The following is a 24,187-nucleotide window of genomic DNA, read 5'->3' on the forward strand; positions in this document are numbered from 1 at the left end:
TACCTTGGCTTTTTGACTCAGGTGCTTTCCATTGTGAGGCTGATATTGACAAAACTGCTATTTATAGCAAAACAATTCTTTCTTTATCATAACTGTAAACTATATGCTGTTGATATGCTACATCTTTGCTTTCATAACTTTTGCCAGCTTCAGACGAAGGCCTGGCCAGTGTTATCAAAACCCATCTCAGACTGGTTTGCAGAGGGTTTGCGTGAAGGCCGAGTCACATCTCTGTGGCTGGATGCTGACGTGACTAGGACGGGGAGGAACTGGCAGGACTGGCTACTTCTAATGGTAGATGATATCTGGGTCACGAGAGAACATATGCCTTGAACTCATTTTAGGAGTATATAAGGAATTCACCAGGTGTGTGCTGTTATACCACACATCGTCTTACCTTCAAAAGAATGACTGGAATTTGTTTAATCCGTCTGACCATGGACCAGCATGTTAGGCAAAGAGTAGTTGAAGCAGATGACTTACATCATAATGTGTTGAAGACTATTATAACATGGGCAGTTTTCATGCTTGTTCGACTGATACTATTGTGGGTGTCTATTACAGGCCACCAGATCAGGGTGAGGAAGTTGATGAGGCCTCTACAGACAGCTGAGAGCAGCCTCACAGTCACAGGCCCTGGTTGTGGTGGGGCATTTTAACTTCCCTGATGTTTGTTGGAAGGACTACTCGGCTGGCCAGCCACAGTCTAGGAGGTTCCTCCAGTGCCTTGACGATAACTTCCTGATCCAAAGCGTGGAGGAGCCAACTAGAAGAGGTGCACTGCTGGACCTCATCCTCACTAATAAGGAGGGTCTGGTTGAAGCGGTAAAGCTGCCTTGGTTGCAGCGACCATGAGATGGTGGAGTTCAGGATCTCCTGTGGCAGGAGCAGGATAGCAAGCAGAATTGCAACCCTGGATTTCAGCAGGGCAAACTTTGGCCTTTTCAGGCAATTGCTAGGGGAAATCCCATGAGCAAGGCTGCTTGAAGGTAAAGGGGCCCAAGATAGTTGGTTAGCATTCAGGGACTGCTTCTACCAAGCTCCAGATCAGAACATCCCACACGTAGGAAGTCAAGGAAGGGAGCCAGGAGACCTGCGTGGTTAAACAGGGAACTGCTGGGTAAGCTCGAGTGGAAGAGGAGAGTTTACAGATCGTGGAAGGAGGGGCTGTGATACCTTAAGCACCAAGAGTGGAGGCAACGGCACAGTTTGGGTTTGATTCAGCAAACTACCTTACTGAAAAATATTTTTTCAGCCTAATTTTGCTGCAGCGTATAACTTGCATCCATTTCTGTATATCCATATAACTATATAGTCTTTATTTATGATAAAGCATTGCATCCTGCTTTCCTGCTGGGTTGGAAGCAACATGCTTCCACCATCATCTGCTACTGCTCAACTGTCAGAAATAAGTAAAACCTCAGACCATTTGCAATATATGTTAAATAATAAGCTGTATGATATTATTATACTAATTTTTGCTATACGCAATTCAGTAGGACATAGGTTGCTGAGAATGAGTAAACATTATCATTAACATCAGAATTTTTATTAACAAGTTCAGAACAAAGGTCGCACTGATTTCAGTAAAACAGAAATCAATCTCCTTCAAATAGACCAACTGCTAGGAATATGAACTCTAGGGAATTCTGAATACAAAGATCTGGAAATACTGTTTTCTCCATCCTCTAGGGATTAGTATGAGCCCATTTCATCTATATTATAGTCATTTAATGCTACACATTAAAAGACCCTCATCACCAGTGAATATGTCTTCTTGAACAACCTCACTGGTAACTACTTGTAATACTGTACATTGCAGATTTTCCCTAAAAAATAAAGTAGAAAAGGTGTATAGAGCTCTATACAGCACAAGCCCCATCTCTACCACCTATAGAAAAGCTGTACATGAACCCGCTTTCCCCAGCATCGCATAACGCAAAGGTTAATACAAAGAGTCACAATTTCACCTGCCACAAAGCTCATCAAACAACTGCATAAGTATACAACATTTTCTGAGCCAGCCTCCTGTTTCCACTGCTCTGATAAATCAGGGACAAGTTAAAGGCAGCATCTCTTCTCAGGTCTGTCTGATCAGTTTCTATTCCCTGTAAAAAAATACTTTAAAAAGTTATCTTTATGAAAAAATAGTATAAAATTGAAACATGAGTAGGAATTGCAGCAAATCAAAACACATATCCATGGTTTATATTGGTTTTCAGTTGTATAGAAACAAAAGCAATATTCCTTGTGCCCTCTCTCTTTAATGAGTTCCCACTTGTTAATCACCACAGAATTATATAATTACATGCTCCAAACATTAGCTGTAAATTAGGTAGCCAACTCATGAAACAGGAAAGGACTATCTCAACTCCCGTTTGTGTGCCCAGTGGTTGTTTCTGTCATTAGAATGCGAGTGCAGCTTCAAACTCCCAGCGCTGACCAACACCCACATTTCTTACTTTACCAACCCTTCCCCTAAATATTCGAAATACACTTGTAATTTTCTACCTACTCGTGCCAGAGCTGGGCAAAAACTTTCAGACCAGATTGCAAACATATGACACGTCAATTAGCATGATCTAATCCCGATCAATTAGAGCAAACCCGTGGCTCAGATGCCCTTAGGCATTCTTAATCCTGGTTCATACTGCTCCAGCACGGGTGAGCACATAGGACCACCAGTTATCATCTACTGCATGTCACAGATATAAAGTTCAGGTAACTTGTTCAGGTAAAGTTGGCTTGCAACTCTTTTTGCTGCTACGTCAGCCTATTAGTAAAACTTTCCAAATTCATAAATCTTTGGAAATTAGCACATGCATAAATGCATTACCAGGTGCAATCAGATTTGGGCTTCCAACATCAGGGATTTAAATACAAATTAAAGACAACTGGACTACGCAGATTTTATGTACCTGTTTTAACCACGGCTGAGAAATTACGAGCATTGACATGACTTTGTACGTAAGTTGGAAAGATCCCGTACCTCTAGGGCGAGAGGAGGAAGTTCAAGTACTTTTTGGTAGTAGTGGATGGCCAGGTGCAGCAATCCCAGCTGGTGGAGCCCACGGCCAAGGTTGTAGAACGACTCCTGACAGGGCCCACGCAGGTCCAGGTACCGGTGCAGGAAGGAGAATCCCTGTACACACATTATGCACATACATGAACGTTCCCTTGAAGAAGATGGGAGTAAAGTATGTGGGAGAACAAGTGTTTAAATGTATATATTTGAACTTTCAGTTCACACTTCTCCACAAAACCAAGAAATGGCTTCGTTCTACAACTTGTCAGAATGCTACAAAATTCTGAATTCCGTGAAGTATATATCAGCGTTTTATTTGTGGAATGCAAGCATATTATTTTCACGGTCTTGTGCCCTGTATAAATATTTACTCCAATACCAGTTATCAGGGAAATGACCCATATATCATCTTATAAAGTGGCCAAAAATAAACTTCACTGAATAAGCACATGAAAAATTAATCTATCCTAAGCAATCGGCAGCACGAGTTCACGCCCCTTCTTGCAGCCAGCAGATGTTTTACTGCCAAGCTTCCAGTAGAACCAGAAAGGAAACTCATACCCAGCAATTCCAATGTTGTGCCTTAACAAATTTAAAATCAAAGCATTCTGTAAGTGCTATACCTTCTTATTTTGCTTGTAGATTCAAATTAAAATATATGCTGATATATTTAAAGGAGATGGCTAGCAGAATCCCAGGCATACATCATTTTGTTACCACTTTGAGTGTGATGACTCTGTTGTAAATAGACGACTTTCTTTCTAGGGACCATGTTGGTGATCAGGGAAGATAACAGCGCCCTCAACGTGAGTCATTAGTTCAGACACAAGCAGCTATTGATCATCATTTAGGTCACCAGTGTATGCCACCATGTTGAATTATCAATCAACTACAATAGGAGCAAGCGAGGATGTAAAAATACCAAGTATAGTAAGCAAGCAAGGAGAAAAGAGAAAGCAGGGAACCGTGTTAACATAAACAGGACACGGTTCAAATATGTTTAAAAAGGAGAACATAGCAGCTCATTGATTACATTCTGTTGATTACAGAAAGGAATGGATAAAAATAGTAAAATTAGGCCAAAGTTTACAAGTTCAAAATGTCTTAAGTTGGATACTGACATTATTGGTCTCGTTTAGACTAGCTGAGGACCTATAGCTTTTGTCAAAATCAGCGCAAGCTGCAGTTTTACATCAATTTCTGAAGTCAGGAGAGCTCAGGATCCTCACCATATTCTGCTGACTGAGCTTAGTGGCCCCAAGAATTAAAGGCATTTCAAGGTAATGAGAATACTTGGTGTAGAGGCAGTTACTTTCAAGACGCTGTTTGGGAATAATCAGCTTGCAGTTTGTAACAGGATCTGATAGATGAAAGAAAAATGTGAATAAAGCAGCTGAAAAATGGAGGGTAGTCTAAACTGGAGTTCTATACAAAGAGAGCTAGAAGAGGCATCTAAAAGGGGGAAGAGAAAAGAAAGATGGGTGGAGAAACCCCTGCTTTCCAAGTCAAAGTTTGCTTCAACAAGGCAGTTTATGAGACACATCCAAGAAGGGCACATGGCACAGATTCCACCCTACAGCATTTGTTCAGGACAAGAGGAAAAATCTGCAAGAAAATCCAGACTAGAGCCATCAAGACTGCAATCAGTGATGTCTTCACAAGCAGCTGGCAGCTGCTAACATCTGTGTGAGTCAGCATTGTACACAGACAGCAGAGTGAGCTACAAAAGGAGATTCAGGTGGGTCTAACTAGAACTCAAAAGAATATCCATCTGTGTTCATGTTATACCACTTCTCTCTTTTAAAATGCCATATTAATTACTAAAAGTTATTTAAACAGAGTACGTTATAGCAAGATACAAAGCCTGGAGACACTATAGGTAAGATAATCCCACTAACTCACCTGTACTACAAGAGCATGCCTTTTCAACAGGTATTTCTGAGAAGCCATGTGGATGAAAGTCAAGCCGATACACAGACTGTACAGAGGTTCATCTGGGTTTGCACGAAAGGCTTGCACATACTGTCCTAAAAGCAAATCACTGAATCAGGATGTTTATTGTGACAAGCGTTCCCTAAGAATTTAAGGGCAAAAAATCTTCAAATTAGAAGCGTGAACTAAGAAAAGAAACAGTTTAACATACCTACATCAAAATATATGGGAAAAACCTGACAGAAAAATTCCTGTTTTCAGCACCCACTGGATTCTGATGGAAAAATGCAAACGGTGTAAAATGTAAGCAGAAAACAATCAGGCAAACGGCAAACAAGGTCCTTGCTGGGATTTACATCTGGAGGCCACACATCTGAAGTGTGACATTTGGAGCGCCTGACTTAAAGCAGCAGGTTTGCTTCCAAGTCCCGCTTAAAATGTCCAACCTGCTTTATTTGCCGTTGAACTCAGTCTATTTCTGTCCTCCTTATTTTTTATTATCATTAGCATTTAATTATCTTTGCAAAGTGGTTTTACTTGCAGAATGTGCTAAACTGGAAACTCACCAGCTTAATTTTTATTAGAAAAACTCATAGCAATTCTTTTTGATTTGCACCAGACTAACACTGTGAAGCCACTTACAACTCTTCTGATGTATGAAAAATATTACTTGAATAAGTCTTTCTCTGCAAAAAACATTCACTTATTATATTTGTTAATATTAGAACATGAATGACGTTACCAAGAGCATGCTTGAAACTGCCAGACACAAACGCGTTATGCCCGTTCAGGACACACAGTGCGTGATTGTCGGGATTCTTCAGCATTAAGCGGAGACAAAAGCGATGGTGACGAACATCCTGAGACTGCATCGTCACTTGATTGAATATGTTCCATAGCTGAGGTTTGTTGACGTTTTCCATTACCATGATCCTAGGGAATGAAAAGTATACAAGAAATGAGTAAACACTGTAGTAAATACTGTATTTGCAATAGAACCTCAACAGTCTCCATCCCCCACCTGATGTAGTTGTACGCTTTTCTGAAGTTCTTGTCCAGGATTGCAGCCGAGAGCCCGAAGTATTCCAGCTCCTTGCGCTTCTGTCTGTCGTCATAAAACGAGTAATATTCCAATGAGGAATCCACTAGTAGCTCTGCCTCGTTGTACCGAGAGAGGTCGCATAAGGAATAAATAGCCTTCAGGAGGAGGTTCCACCAGTCGTCTTTTGTCAGAACACTCGTGAGAACTGCAAAGATTGCTAAAAATATTGAAGTCAGTAAGTTGAGAAGATTAAAACAACAGAGCTAAACCTTGAAAAAAGAAGGTGCATACAACAAACTGATCTTTTCAAAAATATCTCAGCATTAACAGGTAAAATAAAGATAAAATATTTGCTTTTTTCAGTTCAAGTGCAGTTTTAAAAATAGCAGCAAAAAAACAAGTCAAAACTTGGGAACAAATGGCAAGAAATACACACAGTTCAAGTTGTAAACATACTACATGAATGCATTGAAGCTACTTTTCCTAATCTACCAAAGAGTGCTTAAGAATGTGTAGTCTGGCTCAGTTAAAAAAATCACAGCACTTTTAAAACATGTTTTTCTAGGTTTGCATGTATTATATTTGCATGGGGGAGAATGTTGGACCATATGACCTCTAGAGGTCCTTCCCAATCTAAATTATTCTGTAATGTTACTATTTTTCTTTGAATGAGGTTTATTTAAAGTTATATTATCTTCATTTTTGCTGCCTTCTTTGTCCTAGAAATAAAGCAACGTTAACAAGAACTGCATGGATTTAGCATGCAAAATAGTCATGTTTAGTTCCTTTTTGGTTCCTTTTTCAGAACTACCGAGTTCATCTTGTTGCGCTTTTTTTAAATAACTGTTTACCTTTTGCATCGCAATTTGCTGTCTCTTGGTCGTCATTGTCAGAAATTTTATCCCTCGACACCTTAATGAGATAGAGGTGTCTCTCTCCAGATTTGGAACTAGATATCAAACACACCTGGGCTCTGCTCATCGCTACCTAGAAACAAATTGAAGGGCAGCATTTCAGGTTACATTTACACATCCTATGATAAAGGCAGCTTCATGGCCAATCCATCTTGCTGATGTTGTGTGCCAGAACAGTCTGCAAGTTCACAATGTCACGAGAGAGCGAGAAAACAAGAGAGAACATCCCCAAGAGGAGCATTATCTCTGCGTTATTTCAGGCTCCACTGCAAACTGGGCTTCGCAAAAGAAAAACACAAACTCTTTAAATGACTCAAAAGACTTTCTGTGGGATTGGAACATCCCTGTGTATATTGAAATCCAAAGTATTTGCACAGAGGCATAACAAGAACAATGCCTTTCTGTGTGACTTTCAGAAATATGTGGATAGTCAGCTATTCAGCCAGTGTAACACAACAGGAATGGCTCTGACCAGATGGATAAAATCAAGGTCTAAATATTCTTCTCCCTCACTCACTGTTTAAAAACAAACAAAAAACAACACAAACTCACCACCGCTGTATTTCTGGCTAAACAAATTCTTCTTTGGTCATCACATTAAAAAATTTTAAAAAAAGGAGGAGGAATTCAAAATAAAATTGTTGAAATAGAAGCCAGTATCAAAATTTCAAGAAAGCACTATGCTGGCTGCTAAAAAGTAAGAAGCAGCTTTAGTTTTCAGCATGTTGTATGCACACAGAGCTGAAGTCACTGTTTCACACACACTAGTGGTTCTCTGCTCTGAACACCAGCGCTACAGACTCCCTGCGAGATTATTATCTAACAACGTTCTGAAACCATTTGCACCAAAAACCACTAGCTTGCCTCCTGAATTTGTCACTTAACCCAACTCGCTGCCCAATTTCTTTTAATTTCTTCACAGCTGTAAAATTGGCTTACCTTCAACAGCATTGCCAGCATCGTCAGTAAAGTGTCTATGTAACCATACATTTTGCCTTGGGAATACAACAGTGTCGAACGATGGAGGAGCAGCTTTAATTCCTAGAGAATACTGAACATCGTTATCCAACCTCTTGCACAGAGTTTACAAGACAAACAGTTTTGACTCAATACAATACTAATAGGCTTGTAGAAGCTTCTAGGAAGCTGTAAGAATCTTAGCGGCAGAGGTGAGATCTCCCTAAGCTGCCCTGCAGTAGTTCCTGTTTCAAATTCTCATATTTCGGAGAAATTCAGCATAACTCTTAGCTATCGCAAGGGTGCTGCTGGAGAGGGAATATAGAACTTTTGCTACACCAGCAGCTGCAATTGACAGAAGCCAAACCATGTAGCTCATGTGTCGTAACTGCTGATCAGGGTGATGCAAAGTGATCAGTGTCCAGAAGTAATCAGGTGAGACCGGGAAAATACTGATAAAACAGTCAGGGCACAGGAGCCACAAGAAATCATGCCGGAGACTCTGTAGATGAGCAAGTCTCAACCCCTGGTTCTACAGAGCTGACAACTACCATCGTTCAGCAGAATAATATATCCCGAACTGGAAGCACAGAACACTTCACCCACCTGCTGGGCAGCGTTAGCGTCCTGAGCCAGCGTATCCGGATCATACATGGGTTCCAGAGCCTCCAGAGCTTTTTCGGGTCGGCCCAGCTGCTGCTGAAGTGTCGAAAGTGAGATTCTCGCATCCAGATGCAACGGAGCGAGATCGACGACTTTGGCATAGCTCTCTGCGGCACGCTCCATGTGTCCCAAGGCCTTCAAGCACTCTAAAAATATCACAGACAATGCACTTAAATGGCAGAAAAATATTTCAAAGCTCGCAAAATAGTAAATATACGTTTCAGATACTTTTTCAGTTAAGACCACCCAAAACTTGTATTGCTAAAGTGAAAGTATTCAGAACTAGATACTGATGCCTCCACAGTCTCATTTAAAGCATCATCAGTTGACGCAGGATGGAACGCAGAATAGACGCTGTTTCACTTAAATTAATGTAAAGTATTTTTAACTGAAGCAAATTTCAAGCTACAGGAAGAACAAGAAAATTCTCCACGACAGGGTTGTCACAATAAACTCCAATTACAGTTTTGCAAATACCAATTATGATTCAACAGGTGAATGTAAAATTCCATTGATCTTCGCTAAAGGTCCCTGGAAACGCTCGGCATTGTATTGTCACCTCTCAGTACCACATGTTCAGTGCTCCCGCTTCTCACCCGCGTGCCGAAGCCAGACCACAGCCAGGTTGTATCGCTCGGAACAGACCAGGGAACTCAGGAGAGGCAGCGCTGAGTTGTACTCTCCAACATCCAGAAATGCCTCTGCGACGTCCAAGTACAAATCACCCATTTCTTCTGGATTTTGTTCCACCAGGGTGGTCAAAAGCGGCTTTAAAAAAAGCACATATAACACTAAATAATCACGAACATTTCTCTAAGATACGGTGTTTGGGAGCTTATGTTTTGATGCCATGATTTCTACTCTCCTTCTGAGCTATACTTCCTTTATTTAGATGTTAGTTTAAAAGTGAAGAATAAATATCTGAATTTCAGAGTTCCTGAAAAAGCCATGTTTCTGTTTTTCAACATTTCACATCCAGTGGGTGCAAGCGCCCACCGGTGAGCTGTGCTCTTTACGAAAGAACAGTCTTCAGACTTGCAGGGCTTTAAAACAAAGCAAAGATGTGTTCCTTAGTGTGCAACAACTCTGCACTGTGGTCCTAGGCCTGTCACAGCACATTCACTGTGATTTCCTGTGCTTTACTAACACTTCCACTGGAGGCATAATTTATAAGAACAAAAATAGCATTTCTGCTATTCCAGGTTTGCTGGGTGTCTCTCCTGGAGTGGGAAGGAAGCAAAGAGAATCTCCGCAGCTCTCTCAATGACCTCAGCCATACAAAGACAGGAAAAACTACTTGTTTTGGCAATTTATTAGAATATCCCCCAACTTGTGAGTTGGTTTCTACTTACGCTGAGTGGCTCTAGGATGTTCAAGTGAACCAAACACACCATCAGCTTGACTGTGATGTCTATGGGAACACCCTCAGGTATGCAGCAGGTGACTTTCTCCACAGCTGTGAGAAGATGAAGAAGTTCTTTGTGAAGCCACAGGCTTGAACAAGCACTTCACAAGCTCCACATCCCTCCCAGGTCATGTTCAGCTCCAGTGAAGAAAATATATTCTGACCGACTCTAGCAAAAGGTGGTACGGGCCTCGCCCCTCCCCCTCTGCTGTATCTTTCCCGATAACTGGAACAACTGCTTCCTATTGGCTCTGATCCTCCTAATTTCATCTGGAGTATCCACTGCTGTCAGTGTGCATTGATTTCAATAGCAGGATCCCCTAGCATGTGCATAGAGCCTTTGCCCTCTTAAGATGTGCTTGTTTCATACAGCTTTCCTTTAGCAGTTTATGCACCTGTACCCTCTTCTCCTTGCTTTCTGAAGGAAAAACCCTGTATTAAGGTATTTATTCCTATTAAGCTAAGTCCTGTGTACCAGGGATCTGGCTGTATTTATCATTAAATACAGTTAACTACAGAACTTTACATAACACACCGCCAGAATGCAATCTGACGAGAATTCAAACATGAGACAAAGTAGTTACCCATAACAATGCCAGGAAATGAAATGTCACACAGTAAAACTCCATGATCATGTTTCTTTCACATGCAGTCATGACACCTCCTTAACTACTCTAAGTTTTCCTTCACCTTAATTCTTACAGCAGACATTCCAAGGGTGATTGCTATAACCTGAGAAAAATGTGATCTCCAACATAAGGCTTCACTATTACCTTCTACATCCACATCCAGTTACTGCAAATCACAACATGCAGATTAATTCATCGTTCTCTGAACATACTCAAAAATTTCCTTTTCCAAGAGGGGAAACCTTGCAAGAATGCTTTTGGCTTTGGTGGGTGGCTGGGTTAGAACTAAGTTTTGAGTAAAGACAACAGTACACAAGAAACCTGTTCTGGACAAAGCCTTATTTCTCTGCTCTTAGAAATCTTTCCCAATTTTTATATGATTGCAACCTGGTTCCCGAGCATATAATCCATTCATAGACTTGTACGAAATTAAGAAATTAAGTTACTTACCTGCAGCACTGGATTCAGCAACAGGATGACTTTGGTCATCAGTCGCTGCCTCTTGGCTTTCCTCAGTTTCTACCCCTGCCCCTGTATCTTTTAAAAAAGATTAACAGATTACCCTAGTGGCACCAGCTACACCAACAGTTACTTGTTTTTGAATCCAAAATTGATTGGTAGTTTACTTGGAAAAGGTTTCTCAAAGACAACCCACTTTATTCAATTACCAACCAATATTCCTAGATTTATATATACCAAAACATTTAAATGTTTTCTAATGGTTTACGAATAATATTAGTCTCAGGTCAAAGGTTAATATTCTTGACTATAGATGCCAATAAGCTTATGTAATTTTTCTTCAGAGGCTATTTAGCCAGCAGAAATAACTAGTCTGATGTGAACACTCAGAGGAATGTTCAGAACTTTAAAAGGCCTCCAGTTGCCTGGAGAGCAGTCCTTGTCCTTAATGAGTCAGCAGGGCTAATTGGACATCAGAAAAACTCCTTATAGAAAGCTGAGGTCATGCCATGTAACTCATTAAAAACATTGAAAAGTTTCAAAAGAGAAAAGCCTATCAACATGCATCAAAATATACCTATGAGTTGAAAAGGTAACAGAAAGAAAGATGCCATATTTGATTATCGGCAGGGTCATGCTAACCGCTTGTTAGCTACTTACCTTTTTTCTCCTCGGTTGGACTTTTCTCTGGTAGTTTCTTTTCAAGTACAATTCCGGCAAAATCTGTAATAACCTAAAACAGATGAGTAACTCGTGGCATTTTAAAGATGTAAAGGATATATGCAGTAACCAGCCCACAGGCAGTTATTTGAGACATCACAGAAGTTATCAGCTCCATTCACTTCACATGAGGTTATTGGACTAGCATCGACTTTGATCACCTTATGCCTTTGTCCAGTATTTTTGGACTACTTAGATGATCCAATCAGCATCTCTTCAGCAAGAAGATTGCAAAAGAAAGCAAAGCACCAGGTAAAGCAGCATGACCTCAATAAAACTAGCATAACTCAATAGAAAACTGATCAAAAAAACAGAAATCAAAGACAGACAGTTCAAGACATCCACTTGTCATGGGGAACAGTGAGGGGCAAATGCACAAGGGTGAAGGACCACTGCTCTAAGACACAATGCGGGTTAGTACTTTTGTTCATTAATTGAAAAATAAATATTTAAATCATTAAAACAAAGAATACATGGCCCTTAGAGGAACATAGCAGATGACTGTATTAATTAGTTTTGCAAGGCCCACTTTACCAGCTCACGCAGCTTCAGCGATCCAGGAACAAGAAATACCATCACAGGAATAGACTCAAGGAGAATCATTAAGAAGAAACAGGGGAACAGTTCTATGACAGACTACTGTATTAATAAATCTGACAGAAACATTATGTACATAGAATTGACTGTTCAATTTTTAAAATGGGAAGTACAGAGAAAGGTCAGAGGAATTGTTTGCAGGCTCATGATACTTTGCACTGACAGAGAGAGATGTAAATAAAATCTTAAGGAGAAAAAAAACAAAACAAGAGCTGATTTAGTATCAGCAAATAAGAAGAGGAGCAATTCTCAACTACTAGCGTCTCTTCAGTCTACCTTGGAAAGTAAAACAATGGCCAGATATTAAAGTCTCTCCCCTCAAAGCCAGATCAAATCAACTCAGAAACGTGTCTCAAAAGTGAGGGTTAAAAACTGCTAAAACAAATTGGGAATAGATAGGCCGTCTTCTCTAAATCCTGATGCCTTAGAGTCAAGATATATTGTCTTTCTGGAATTTATGCTTGATGCTTCGTGCATAAATTATGAGCCATAATACAAGTACACCAGATACAGCACAAGGGTTTGCATTTGAACATGAGACCACTCAGTGTCAGGCTTTTAACCTTCACCTTAGAGAATTCCCTTTGCTGGCAGTACTCACAAAACCAGCTCATAGGTCTTTTTTGGCTACTAAGGTCATGTCAACCGTAGAGAAGGAGAGGAAGTATGCCAAAATTTTAAACCTGGAACAGCATACAAGTCTATCTGTCGCAAATTTATTAAATCAAGCCATTAACTTCAATGTTAATTACTACAGAACTAACAGAAAGCTACCTGTATCTGATCAGCTGTATCACTACAGAAGCATGACCAGATTTAAGCACTACCAGAAAACAAACAGCCCACCCTGACCAGCAAAGAGGTGCTGAACACGATATAGAAATACATTTAATTCTCCATACCGCCAGTGCTTTGTCGTACTGTTTCGACGAAATATATAGTTCAGCTGCAATGTTAATGTCTTCCATGGACACAAGGCTCTGGTGTTTAGTAAAGGCCTCTTCTACTATGTCAATAGCAGAGGTCACATCATTGGCTTCATAATAACTCCTGTAAAACACAGATATCAGATACCAAGTATTTGAGATAACTGCCAATATGTACTTTGAACACTAGCAAAGGATTTTCATATTTCTTTCCTTTTTGCCCATCAGCAAATATATTCATTAGCAAGAGTAAGTCACAGAAGATGGTGAGAATGAGGGGTTTTTTTCTTTCCTTACAACTGCTGACCATATTTATGTATTTCAAATAATTACCATTATTTTTTACCCAATACATTAGGAGATTACTGGAGTTTTCATGACAATCTCCCCCCACATCAAGCCAGGTATCAATAGGCATAATTGCATTTTTTTGGTGCTTTTCACAACCACAAAGATGAGACTTGAAACTGTTTCAAAACAGGCCAATAACAGCTTTCTACAAGTTGTACATGAGAAAGTTGAGATATAAAGTAGTTAAAAAACTACAATAAGAGGGGAGGAAGCAGATTTCTACTTGCTCCAGAAAGTAATCACAAATGAACTATATTCTGTTGCAGACGGTTGGTACTTCAGATTGAATACTTTGTTTCATTCACATTTTCTGGCAGTAAGTTTCCCGGTGTCTAGTAATATTATATAGATTAAAAATATACTGCATTTGTATATAATTGCATATTATTCGCATTTTTCCAGTCACCAGTATTGGCATTTTATTCTCTTTCTCTAAGAAAATGCAACACTTCTAAGATGATGCACTGATCCCACATGGATAATTCCCACATGTCAGACTGCGGGAACATCCCAATATTTAGGGGGTGCGTGATTGTGTGGGGTTCACCCCAGCAAAAAAACACCTGCATTCCTTGAGTTCAGCTACATACCCAGCTTGAAAGAGCTGCAAACCTTATTAATGACCAGTTTTTGAGAAACTCTGGGAAAACAAACCACAGTACTTTTAAATCCACCGTACTTTGCCATGTCTCTAGCCAGCTGCATGAAGCGCTCTCCGTCAGAGGGCGACAGGAGATTCAAAATGCGCCTGTAGCCATCCATGGCCAGCTTATGTTCCCCCAGCTGCTCGTACAGGCTCGATCTCTCCCACAGGTAACGCACGTTGGTTGCGTCGTATTTCAGAGCTACCAAAAAAAGGAAAGAAAAGGCGTATTAGCAGTCTAGATTAGGAAAAAGTAACGATGGATTTCATCTATTCATTGCCCTGATTAGATAAATGTTAACGGACATGCACAAGCTTTTTTGTAAGAAAAGGATGTCCTATATTAAAGACTCATGAATCTTCTACCAAAGTCTGGACAAAGGTACTAGAATCACAGCAAACTAGAAAGCAGAAGAAAACAAAATTATTGCCATTAGCGCCTAACACTTATCCTAAAATATTTAAATGGTTGCTACGCTACCTTTTGTGTAGCAAAAAACGGCCTGTTTAATGTTGTCCTGTTCCAGTGACATTTCTGCGAGTCTAACCCATTCCTCGGTGTCGCTCGGATTTAAGTGAGCTGCAATCAGTTCAAACTGTAATGACTTCTCCATGTCACCCTGGTCTTCATAGATCATGGCAAGGGTGGAAAATGGCTCATGAGCAAGAGGAGCTGTGTAAAGCCAACAAGAACAATTAAGAACTCTTGGTTTAAAACCACCTTGAAAACAAATAGCTTGCCTTTCTGCAAACAGAAATAGAAGACTTATACAAAATATCAACATTGCTCGTTTAAATTTAGAAAAAACTTGCAGACAGGATTCCGATTCCTTTTTATAAATTATTAAGCAGCCTGATTGAATCTAACAACAGACAATCTAACAACACTCTAACACCATTATTCTACACTGGAAGTCATGCCGATGTTTACACCTTGGTTCTACAAAGACAATGAAAGCAAACTGTATAAAGCTAACAAAGACCAAGGCCTCTGCAGAATTAGGGTGCGAGGTGCTTTTAATAAGCAAAATAACGAAGGCTATACACTACATATTCTTAATTCCAGACCACTTATGCAGTGACATTCCTTGTCCTGAGTATTTTGACGCTCAGTGAAACCTCACTGAACCTTCCTGATGCACATGGCAGTTTCACCCCATCCTTAAAGCCGAATTTTTTTACCTTTCTGACATACCTTGTCGAATGATCTCCATGCACATTAGTATCGCCTCCTCACGTTCTCCTCGGGCAAACCTGATATTGGCTTCTCCCATCAGACCCCTCAAGGCACGAGGCAGTTTGCTGCGGGGTCTTTTCTCCTAAACGGAAGAGGGATGTTATTGCTACCAAAGAGTCAGTTGTGCTCAGATTCAGGAGGCATCAGTCACACTTGTGCTTAACACAGCCTAACAACAAGTTATTTAAGTACCTGTGATATTACAATGACTGACCAAAATATGTGATAATTTTTATAACTGACAGAGTAACTCTGATATCCAACACAAGCACAACCCAGGCACTGGAAAAGCTCAGTTCATTATTTTTGAAAGTTTTCCAAGAGTAGCCTACAGCAATTTTCTAAAAACCAAAGACAGGCAATGCCAACAGGAGCAGTATTATCCTACAGAGAATTATTTTCAAGCAAGCAGCTAAAACCACACAAACTGGCACTTATGCTTCAGGAGATACAGGGAAGTAACATCAAAGTGTAATACTTGCTTTCATCATTTTCTTGGTCTCTCGATTAAGTACCATCTCCAACACAAAAACATCTCCAGCTGTAGGTTGCTCAGTAGTTTCTTCTTCCTCTTCTTCTTCCTCCTCTTCATCCTCCTCCTCCTCTTCATTTTCCCCAAGCATGGACGCAAAGACCCGATGAACGGATTTACTGACGCCATCTGAAGTTTCTCCTTGTTGAGAAAGAAGCAAAAAAGGTTCATGATATAATCAAGAGTACACGCTGCTTATCAGGACAAGTGCAGAGAAAACAGAACCCTTCATAATTAGCAGCCCACTTGAAACAGCTATTCTGTAAGCATAAAGGCCTGCAGAAATGCAGAAAAACTATTAACAACCTCTTTGGTTTTAAAACTCTGCATTATTCATCGCCAAGCCTTAGTATACCCCAGCCTCTAACATTTTCTGGATATTTGAACTGAAAGCATGGAGGAACACACAGAACGAAGAAGCAGCTTATTCAACATTTTTCTCAATCCATGCAAGAGAAGCATATTAAGCAATTTTCAAGCACTGAACTGGCTGGCTGGAATAAAGCTTTCCACCTGAAGAGGCTAAATGAGCAGAAAATTATACTAAACAGTAATCCAGCAAACAATTTTTAGAACTAATTTAACAGAAGATCTTGTAACCGTTCTACCCATGGTAATAAGTACCTTTTAACATCTGTAAACGCAAAATCCAGATAATTCACATTTCTCCAGAAAAATAAAGAAATAAAATTATTTAAAATAAATAATAATATGATGCTACATATCCCCCAAAAATATGCTTAAAGCATGTAATTATAAACATTTTCAGATTTTTGAATTACGACTTGTCATTACTAAGTTAACCCAGGTTTAACTGCCAATGAGTCTAGATCTATGCAAAATATCAAAACACGTAGTGTTCAAAGGTTCCAGCTGGGGGCCTGGGCATCCAAAGATTTGATAAAATAATAACCACAGTATCAAGTTCGGACCAAAAAATAAATCTTCCATGTACTGCCTCTACATAAGAGGGAACTGGGGTACTACACCTGAGTTTATGATTATTTGGGGGGTTGTTTATTTGTTTGTTTGTTTCTTACATGGATATATTATTTTTATTTTGACGTAGATATTAAGCTTCTAAAAATCAAGACGTTTCTTCCCCATCTTAAAAAAACTCATTATTAATTTATTTTCCCTTTTATTTCAGCCTCCTCAGCTGCAGGAAGCATCTGAAGCTTGTGACAGGTTAGCTCTGAAGAGTCCTGTGTCAAAACTGATTTTAACATTGACCTTTGCCAACAGTTTTCTTCTGAATATCCGATGTCAGATTCTAATAACAGCTCTTTAAACAGTGATAAATATTATCAATGCTTCTTTGATTCTGAGCGCTCTCGAGGCTTCTGTGTTCCCTGCAGTCAGAGCAGAAGTAACACAGTCACACGAATCTATCGGGATGTTTTTTCTTAGATAAAGATGACATGCATGAAAAAACATGTAACGGACTGGACAGAACACAGAGCAGACTGAAAGTATTTCAGAACCATCAGCAAAAAGAAGAGGTCGATCAGGAACCACAGATACATGGCTCCAACCACATTTGCAGTGTTACTTTTCTGTCCTTTTAGGGTGAGGTATGGCCATACCTTCAAAAACTGAGGCACCACTCATGCATATGTTAGGCAGGAACCGCAGGGAAGTTAAGCTTATTTTGCTAGGGCAGAAATTGAGAGAAATAAACATAGGCACTCTAAACAGGCCAAAGGATAACTAAGCAGGAGATATTTTATTTCACTTTGGATGTCAATGGAAGGCGGCAACACTCACACAGTAGAATCAAATATTCTGAAACATTCAAGTCTCAGCAAAAGACTAGGAAAGAGATGAGCACAAAGAAAGCAAAACCAAAACAGACAGAAGACTCTTCCATGTAAGTTAAAAGCTTCAAATTATTTGTTACTTTTGAGAAAGTAAATAATTGAGACCATGTGGTGAAGAAGCCAGAAGGGGAGAAATGGAGGGTTTCCTAGAAAAAACACGCCTAACTGGCCAGACCCAGGCCCTTAAAAGCACTGAACAATGTTAAAACTCTGGCTATGACTCGAAACATCCAACAAAGATATACGTCCTAACAATGTGCTTCAATACCCACAGGTTCCAAAGAAGCAGCCAGTTATTTATAAAGTCAGCTACCGAAGAGCAAGTGTTTTCAACGGCCTTTTAACTACATTTTTACTGAAATTATGACATTAACACTTACCATCAGTTTCATCCTCCTGTTGGGATTTCCCAGATGCTTTTTTGGATGAAGATGGAGCCTCTACATCTTCAGTGTTTTCCTCAGCAGATGCATTGTCGCCATCCTATCACACCAACAGTATCAGTTGTCAGCTTTATAACATGACTCCTTCCTATTTCCCCCAATATTTATAATTAGTATTTTGGCCACGGGTTTCCAGTTTTCGTACTGCCAGAGAAACAGGTGGAATAAGCACCATATTTTTAAATGAAGAAACCCCAGCGTTACTTCCTTTCAAGACATTGATGCTCTTATCAGTGCAAGGTGACTCAGATGGTGACTGTTCACATTATTTTTGACCAAAGAGACTAGTCCAGTGCTTATTTGGCATTACAGTGCAATAAGATGACATGGTTGACTGTATTAAAATCATAAAAAAGTCAGAAATGTGTGACAAATCCTTTTAAGAAGCCTGCCTTTTATAAATACAAAAAGAAATCTCAAAATAGCACTTGTTAAAGCAGTAAGAATGTTGCCTTAGGGTATCACCTGTCCTTCCATGACAGCTGAGTTTGCTGAATTTGCTCTCTTGAAGACCAGGAAATGCAGAAATTCATTTTGACATAAAGATGGTAAAGCTCAAACCAACTACAACACTCCAATAACACATACAGAATTTCTCATAATAGCTCCCTCTGCGTACTTCTAAAAACTGGGTGTTCCTGCATTTATTGCTGCCCAGAGGCCGCAATCATTACCAAGAAGAGTCAAACTGGATCTCTCGGATCTCACACAGAAGATGGTGGGGGGGCAGTACCAGTACACACTGGACGACTTTATATGAAAACTCGGTTTTGCTCACTGCTCCAGTGAAGAGAAGCTGCTAAATTAATGTCTGCTGCGATGAAGTTACAAAAGACTTATCCATCATTAGCCAATTGACACGATCAATGCTTTCTGACCACCTGCAAAACCAGGGGATGTTTTTCAAGTTTTAGATCCTTCTGCATGACAAGAGGGAGACAGAAGATTAAGTGATACATTGTTTAGAAGCAGAGTGCTTCGTTTATATTTAACTAATAATTAATTGATGTATTGTAAGCAATAAACTAAACAATTATTACTAACATCATCAATTATTTCTCAGTATAGATGCACTGTATGTCAAAATGTCCAAAAATTGAAATGTATATGTAATAATTATGTGAATATAAGCAGTGCAAGAGCACCCAGTCTCTGGAGCACTTGTGGAGGGTGATCCCCAGAGCTCATTTCTGAAAGGGGGACCCTCCCCTGAACAACTTGCTCTACAAGTACCTAATGACCCTTACAAACTGAAGTTAGCTTCTTGGCATTTTTGCACAGATATTAAGAGACAGCAGCCAACAGCTGTAGCAGCGGCACTTAACGCAATCCCCCTCACACACACGAGCGCTTCCCGGTCCCTGAGGCGCTGCCATGGCGGGGGGAGCGGCCGGGCCCGTCAGGCGGAGCACACTCACCTTCTCCCGGCTCTTGCGCTCCTCCCGCCGCCGCTCGAACTCCTCGAAGGAGATCTTCCCCTCCAGATAATCGATCAGCTCCGGGCTGAAGCCCGACATCGCGCCGGCACCGCCCCGCCGCGGCGGAACCTTGTTCAGGGGAGGACGCGGGTCCCTCCCGTAATGGCGCCCGCCCGCCCCGCGGCCGCGCACACGAGTTCCCGCCCGGGCCGCCGCTGCTGCCGCCGCGGGGCGGGAAGCGTCTCCCCCCGGCAGTGGGCGGACAGGGCGCTGTTCGGGGCCGGAGGGGGCTGTTCGAGGCCGGGGGGGGAGTGTTCGGGGCCGGGGGCGCTGCGGGGAGCGGGGCGCTGCCGCAGAGGTACCGCCCCGTAAGGGCAGGAGCCGTGAGGGGAGCTCCTCTGGTACCCGCCTCACGCTGAAGGGGTCCGATAATCCTTTATTTCCTATCACCGGCCTCACTCTGAGGGGTTAATCCCCTTTTATTTCCTCAGAAATAGGTGTTATTTTTAAACAGAAAGGATTTCTTTAACTTCATGTACACTTATGGGCAGGGGCAGAAACGGAGGTGAGGGGCTGAGGTGAGGAACCACCAGCCATCCACTGGGTGGCTGTTTTCCCCTTCTGAGAAACCAGAAGACTTCTGATAAAATAACTGGGGAAAAAAAATAAAATCACTGTGAAACAATATATGAAGTCTAGCTCCAATAAACTGACAGGTAAAATTTATTTACCGTCTTGAACAAAGACACTTAGCAGTAGTTAGAAGCGCTCCATTGCACTCCTCATTTATTGGCATTTAAACGAACACAATTCTGAGCAAACAGCAGCAGGCAAACATCACATTATTTGTCAATAGACAGCGAGTGTGCTAATTACAGCAGAACATCAGATCCCATATGTAAAAACCTTGGTAGTGAGGAAAAGGCTAAATTGTTCGGTACCAGTTAAAAAGTCAAAGCAGTAATATTTTGCTATGAAGGTTACCGCTTCACGTGAAGTTCAAAAGTTAATGCCTGGAAAAGAGAAAAGAAAAAAGGGATGTGAGACAAATACAGAAATGTTTCTATGTTTTAGAAAACAGCTTAAACGCTGAAGAGAACGATCATGATCCTCCTGAATTCTGTAGGATGCACCATTTACTCAGCAGTGCTGTAACTCAGATGTGCTTAAGCAAGCAGAAGAGGCCACATATACACAAATACTAAGCTGAATACTGATTAGAAATAAATCTCTAAGGTACTGGCTAAATCACCAACATCCTTAGATTCAAATCTTACTGAGCTCTTCACCTGTTTGTAAAACTGGAGAAAGCAACTATTGACTTTCCTCAGAACTCCCAGTGTTCACTGACTCAAAAAATGAGGTATGAAAGGATTTATTTGTTACAGAGTATGGTTATGCATAGATAAAATAGCTCAGAAGTACCTGTTATAGATTGAGGATGGATTTATTAATAACGCAATCTTGACCCACTTTAATCTTATTTCATACTTATAGAGAGACGTGAATAAGTTTGCACTGATTTTATTCAACCTTCCATTTTAGTGGTTGACACAAGGAAAACAGCATGAACGGTCAAAGATGTAAAAGGTAATGTATGCGTTGTTAGTGCGGTATCTTAGTTTTACATCAACTTCCTTAATATACATATACTACATGAAACCATTGGTCTCAATATATAATTTTACTGATATCAATTATTTAAATAAAACCTGCATTCTCTTTTATCTGTACATTTCCAGAATCCTTCACATGAAAAAAAGGGAGAAAAATTAAAAAGCACCGTCTATATAGGTCTGCACAAGCACCACGTTATTTTACCAAAACAGTAAATACATTATAAATCTCTACTTCAACAATTTTAAAGCAACTTCAGGCAAGTGCTACGTTCTTAATTTCCTCTGAAAAAGAAGTTGGTTTTATACTTCAGGCATAAATGAGAATCACTTGAATCTAAATATTTCACTTGGTTACGTGCAACGTCCTCTTTTACCTGGGTCAGCAGCATCTTTCAGCCTTTGAAAGAATTTGGAAAAGAATTTCTCCTTTCTTCATAATCTGCAAATGCAGAAGCAATAGGATCTGAGTAGAACATGACAGGCCTTGGTCCTTCATTGTTCATAGTGAAAGTAGCTGGGAACTTTGTGAGATCAAGACCCCTGCCCGAAAAATAAGCCTGGAGCGTTCTGAAAAACTGAACATATTTCACATGTGAAAACAGAGCATGCCCGACAGAGATCACTTATTTCTACTGACACAAAGGAGATGTAACACTTGTTCCTCTGTGGGATGAAACCCTCTGTTTTTATCATTAACTGGTACAACAGAGGCAATATCATTCAGACATGTCTACTCCGTCCATGGCTTGTACACCTTACATGGTGCCCAAAGGCCGCTGGTTTAGTGACCAGCTGTGCTCCCCATGGCACCACAGAGGCTTCAAACTGCTTGGCTTACAAACCAGGCACAGGAAAACCCTTGCTGAGGGCAAGCAGTACAGTTCTGGTACACATTTCTCTAGAGAAATGTACTCCAAGAGTAAATAACAGGGGATAATTGATTTGAATGAGCCCCTTAGATTGCTTAAAAGTACAAATTAATGCTTCTTAAAACAGTGAGGAAAAACTGTGGGAAATTTATTCTATTTTTCCATCAGAAACTCCTCATAAGTTCTTGCAAATGTTCCCTTAGTGACATTTTCTTAGCTGTAATTAACTTTCAGATCTTCAGCCACTATTCCCGACAACTCATCAGCTGCAAACTTGTCCTTCCAGCAGATGAGACAAGATGGAATCCACAGAGTACACAAGTGACAGAAACATCATCATTCCTCTTCTCTTTCATTAGAAGAGCGCTTGTATAATCAAAGTACATTTGAACTCCTAACTAAAGCTGCTGGATGGAGATGTAAGGAGGTTTTATGCACTAGTGCACACCAAGAATGTCTCTCCAGTGAAGGAGCACATCTTGACTGAGGAATGCTCATCCAGTTGTGGTTATTGACTATTTGAAGTGCGCACTCGCCAACGCCGCATTTAATGGGCCCCTTTTACCTCTAAATTTAGAAGAGAAAAATTCTCATGATGGAAAACAAAAAGCATTCCTTACCAGCTCTCTGTTTCTCGGGTTATCCAGAGGTTTCCATTTTTCTTCTGGTTGGAACGGAGCGCCCTTTGCCAACCCTCTCACGGCCAATACTGTATATAGCCCCAGGAGCAGCACTTTCCACATGCTGGAGATGAACTCTATCTGTAACAAGGACAACGAACCACACTCCTTAAGTCCTCCAGAGCTGTCACTGATAACAAAAAAAGCATGAAAACCCAGCAGAGTGCTGAAAATCATTTATCCATGGCAAGGAAAATCTGCCTACATCCATGTGCTATCAATTCTTGATGTTTTTCTAGTACTAATGCTATTTCCAGACACTGAATTCTCTTTTTGAAAGGGACTAGTATGACATTTAGCACACAATATTTACATTTGTTACTAGGCATAGCCATTTGCATTGGCTGATGAGTTACAGCATCAGATCTTTGTGTGCTCCATGGAGAATGCAAAATATGGTCAAGATCCAGACAGCTCAATTTTTAAAACTACACAAAATGAAAGTGTAGCACATATATAAGTGCAATAATAATACAACCCGAGACACCCATTTCACAACTTGATTCTATGAAAAGAAAAAAAAATCAATCTCCTTTTCACGTTCTTTAAAATAAAGCTTACCAGTGAATTTGGCTCTGGCTTGTCCCGTCTTGGTTGGTCTCCTTGCAACCTGTGAACAAACTGATCTCTGCACTTATATTTCTAGTGGACTGTAGGTGGGTGTCAATGACGTCAGCAGGAGTTCAAAAATACAGTAATGATTCCATTTCCATCCATGACATAAAGACTCTTGAGAATTTCATCCTTAATACTCTTAAGACCTGTTGCTATCGAACGGCGCAGTGCGAATTCCTCCTCCCTAAGCCCTGTTGCAGAAGGTCCGTGGTGAGCACGTAAGAAGTGTAAAACAATTCCCAGCAGAGAAAGGACAGCTGTATCAAAACATTACTTTTAATTAAAAGTGATTAGCCATATCTCTAGAATGGTGACTAACATAATTACAGCCGGTTGAATAGTTTTCAAGCCAGATAGGGATCATTTTCTTGATGCTGGAGAGAGGAAAGTAAGGTCTGTTTCAATATCCAAAATCATAACATTTTAATGGAAGCGTTGCTTTCCTACCCTGATTTTATCAGCAGTCAATATCCTCCTGTCAGACTTAAGACAAGAGCTGCAGGAGGACTATGTTAATTTACCTTGCTCTTATTTCATAGCATTCTTCAGCTCAAGGCACCTCAAATATTTGCTGAGAATTTCATCACACTCTTGTCTCCACTATTTAGAAGATATTTAGTTAGTATCCTGTAAAATATATCTCTAAGTAGACATGCTAATACTAAAGATTTTGGGCCATTATCTCACTCCT

At 40.4% G+C, this 24,187-nt stretch overlaps 2 protein-coding genes across 3 annotated transcripts; both read right to left on the reverse strand.

The window, feature by feature from the left end:
* Positions 1-1,533: 1,533 nt before the first annotated feature.
* Positions 1,534-20,038, reverse strand: GTF3C3 (general transcription factor IIIC subunit 3). Its single transcript, XM_065069941.1, has 19 exons — positions 19,714-20,038; positions 18,233-18,335; positions 15,983-16,173; positions 15,459-15,582; positions 14,745-14,936; positions 14,300-14,465; positions 13,246-13,393; positions 11,687-11,759; positions 11,018-11,104; positions 9,886-9,989; positions 9,130-9,301; positions 8,477-8,679; positions 7,853-7,954; positions 6,851-6,986; positions 5,979-6,216; positions 5,700-5,890; positions 4,928-5,052; positions 2,990-3,142; positions 1,534-2,108 (listed from the first exon to the last, which is right to left on the reverse strand). Exons 1-19 carry the CDS (start codon positions 19,810-19,812, stop codon positions 1,986-1,988), a joined length of 2,730 nt encoding a protein of 909 aa, XP_064926013.1. The 5' UTR covers positions 19,813-20,038; the 3' UTR covers positions 1,534-1,985.
* A 429-nt stretch (positions 20,039-20,467) lies between these two features.
* Positions 20,468-23,651, reverse strand: C7H2orf66 (chromosome 7 C2orf66 homolog). 2 transcript variants are annotated; one of them, XM_005504027.4, is made up of 4 exons: positions 23,443-23,651; positions 22,822-22,962; positions 21,707-21,907; positions 20,468-20,726 (listed from the first exon to the last, which is right to left on the reverse strand). In XM_005504027.4, exons 2-3 carry the CDS (start codon positions 22,942-22,944, stop codon positions 21,725-21,727), a joined length of 306 nt encoding a protein of 101 aa, XP_005504084.1. In that variant the 5' UTR covers positions 22,945-22,962; positions 23,443-23,651; the 3' UTR covers positions 20,468-20,726; positions 21,707-21,724. The 2 variants fall into 2 exon arrangements, with proteins under 2 accessions (XP_005504084.1, XP_021145483.2); XM_021289808.2 differs by lacking the exon at positions 23,443-23,651 and having other exon boundaries at positions 22,822-23,234.
* Positions 23,652-24,187: the final 536 nt, after the last annotated feature.

This window comes from Columba livia, chromosome 7 (assembly GCF_036013475.1).
Source record: "Columba livia isolate bColLiv1 breed racing homer chromosome 7, bColLiv1.pat.W.v2, whole genome shotgun sequence".
Classification (NCBI taxonomy): Eukaryota; Metazoa; Chordata; class Aves; order Columbiformes; family Columbidae; genus Columba; species Columba livia.

Coding starts and splice junctions, on each gene's coding strand:
- GTF3C3 (XM_065069941.1), bottom strand. CDS start 19,812: ATGTCGGGCTTCAGCCCGGAGCTGATCGATTATCTGGAGGGGAAGATC. Junction 6,217..6,850: donor AGCAAATTGCGATGCAAAAG/GTAAACAGTTAT, acceptor CAATATTTTTAG/CAATCTTTGCAGTTCTCACG. Junction 5,891..5,978: donor AAAGCGTACAACTACATCAG/GTGGGGGATGGA, acceptor TTCATTCCCTAG/GATCATGGTAATGGAAAACG.
- C7H2orf66 (XM_021289808.2), bottom strand. CDS start 23,058: ATGATTTTCAGCACTCTGCTGGGTTTTCATGCTTTTTTTGTTATCAGT. Junction 21,908..22,821: donor ACCCGAGAAACAGAGAGCTG/GTAAGGAATGCT, acceptor AAATATGTTCAG/TTTTTCAGAACGCTCCAGGC.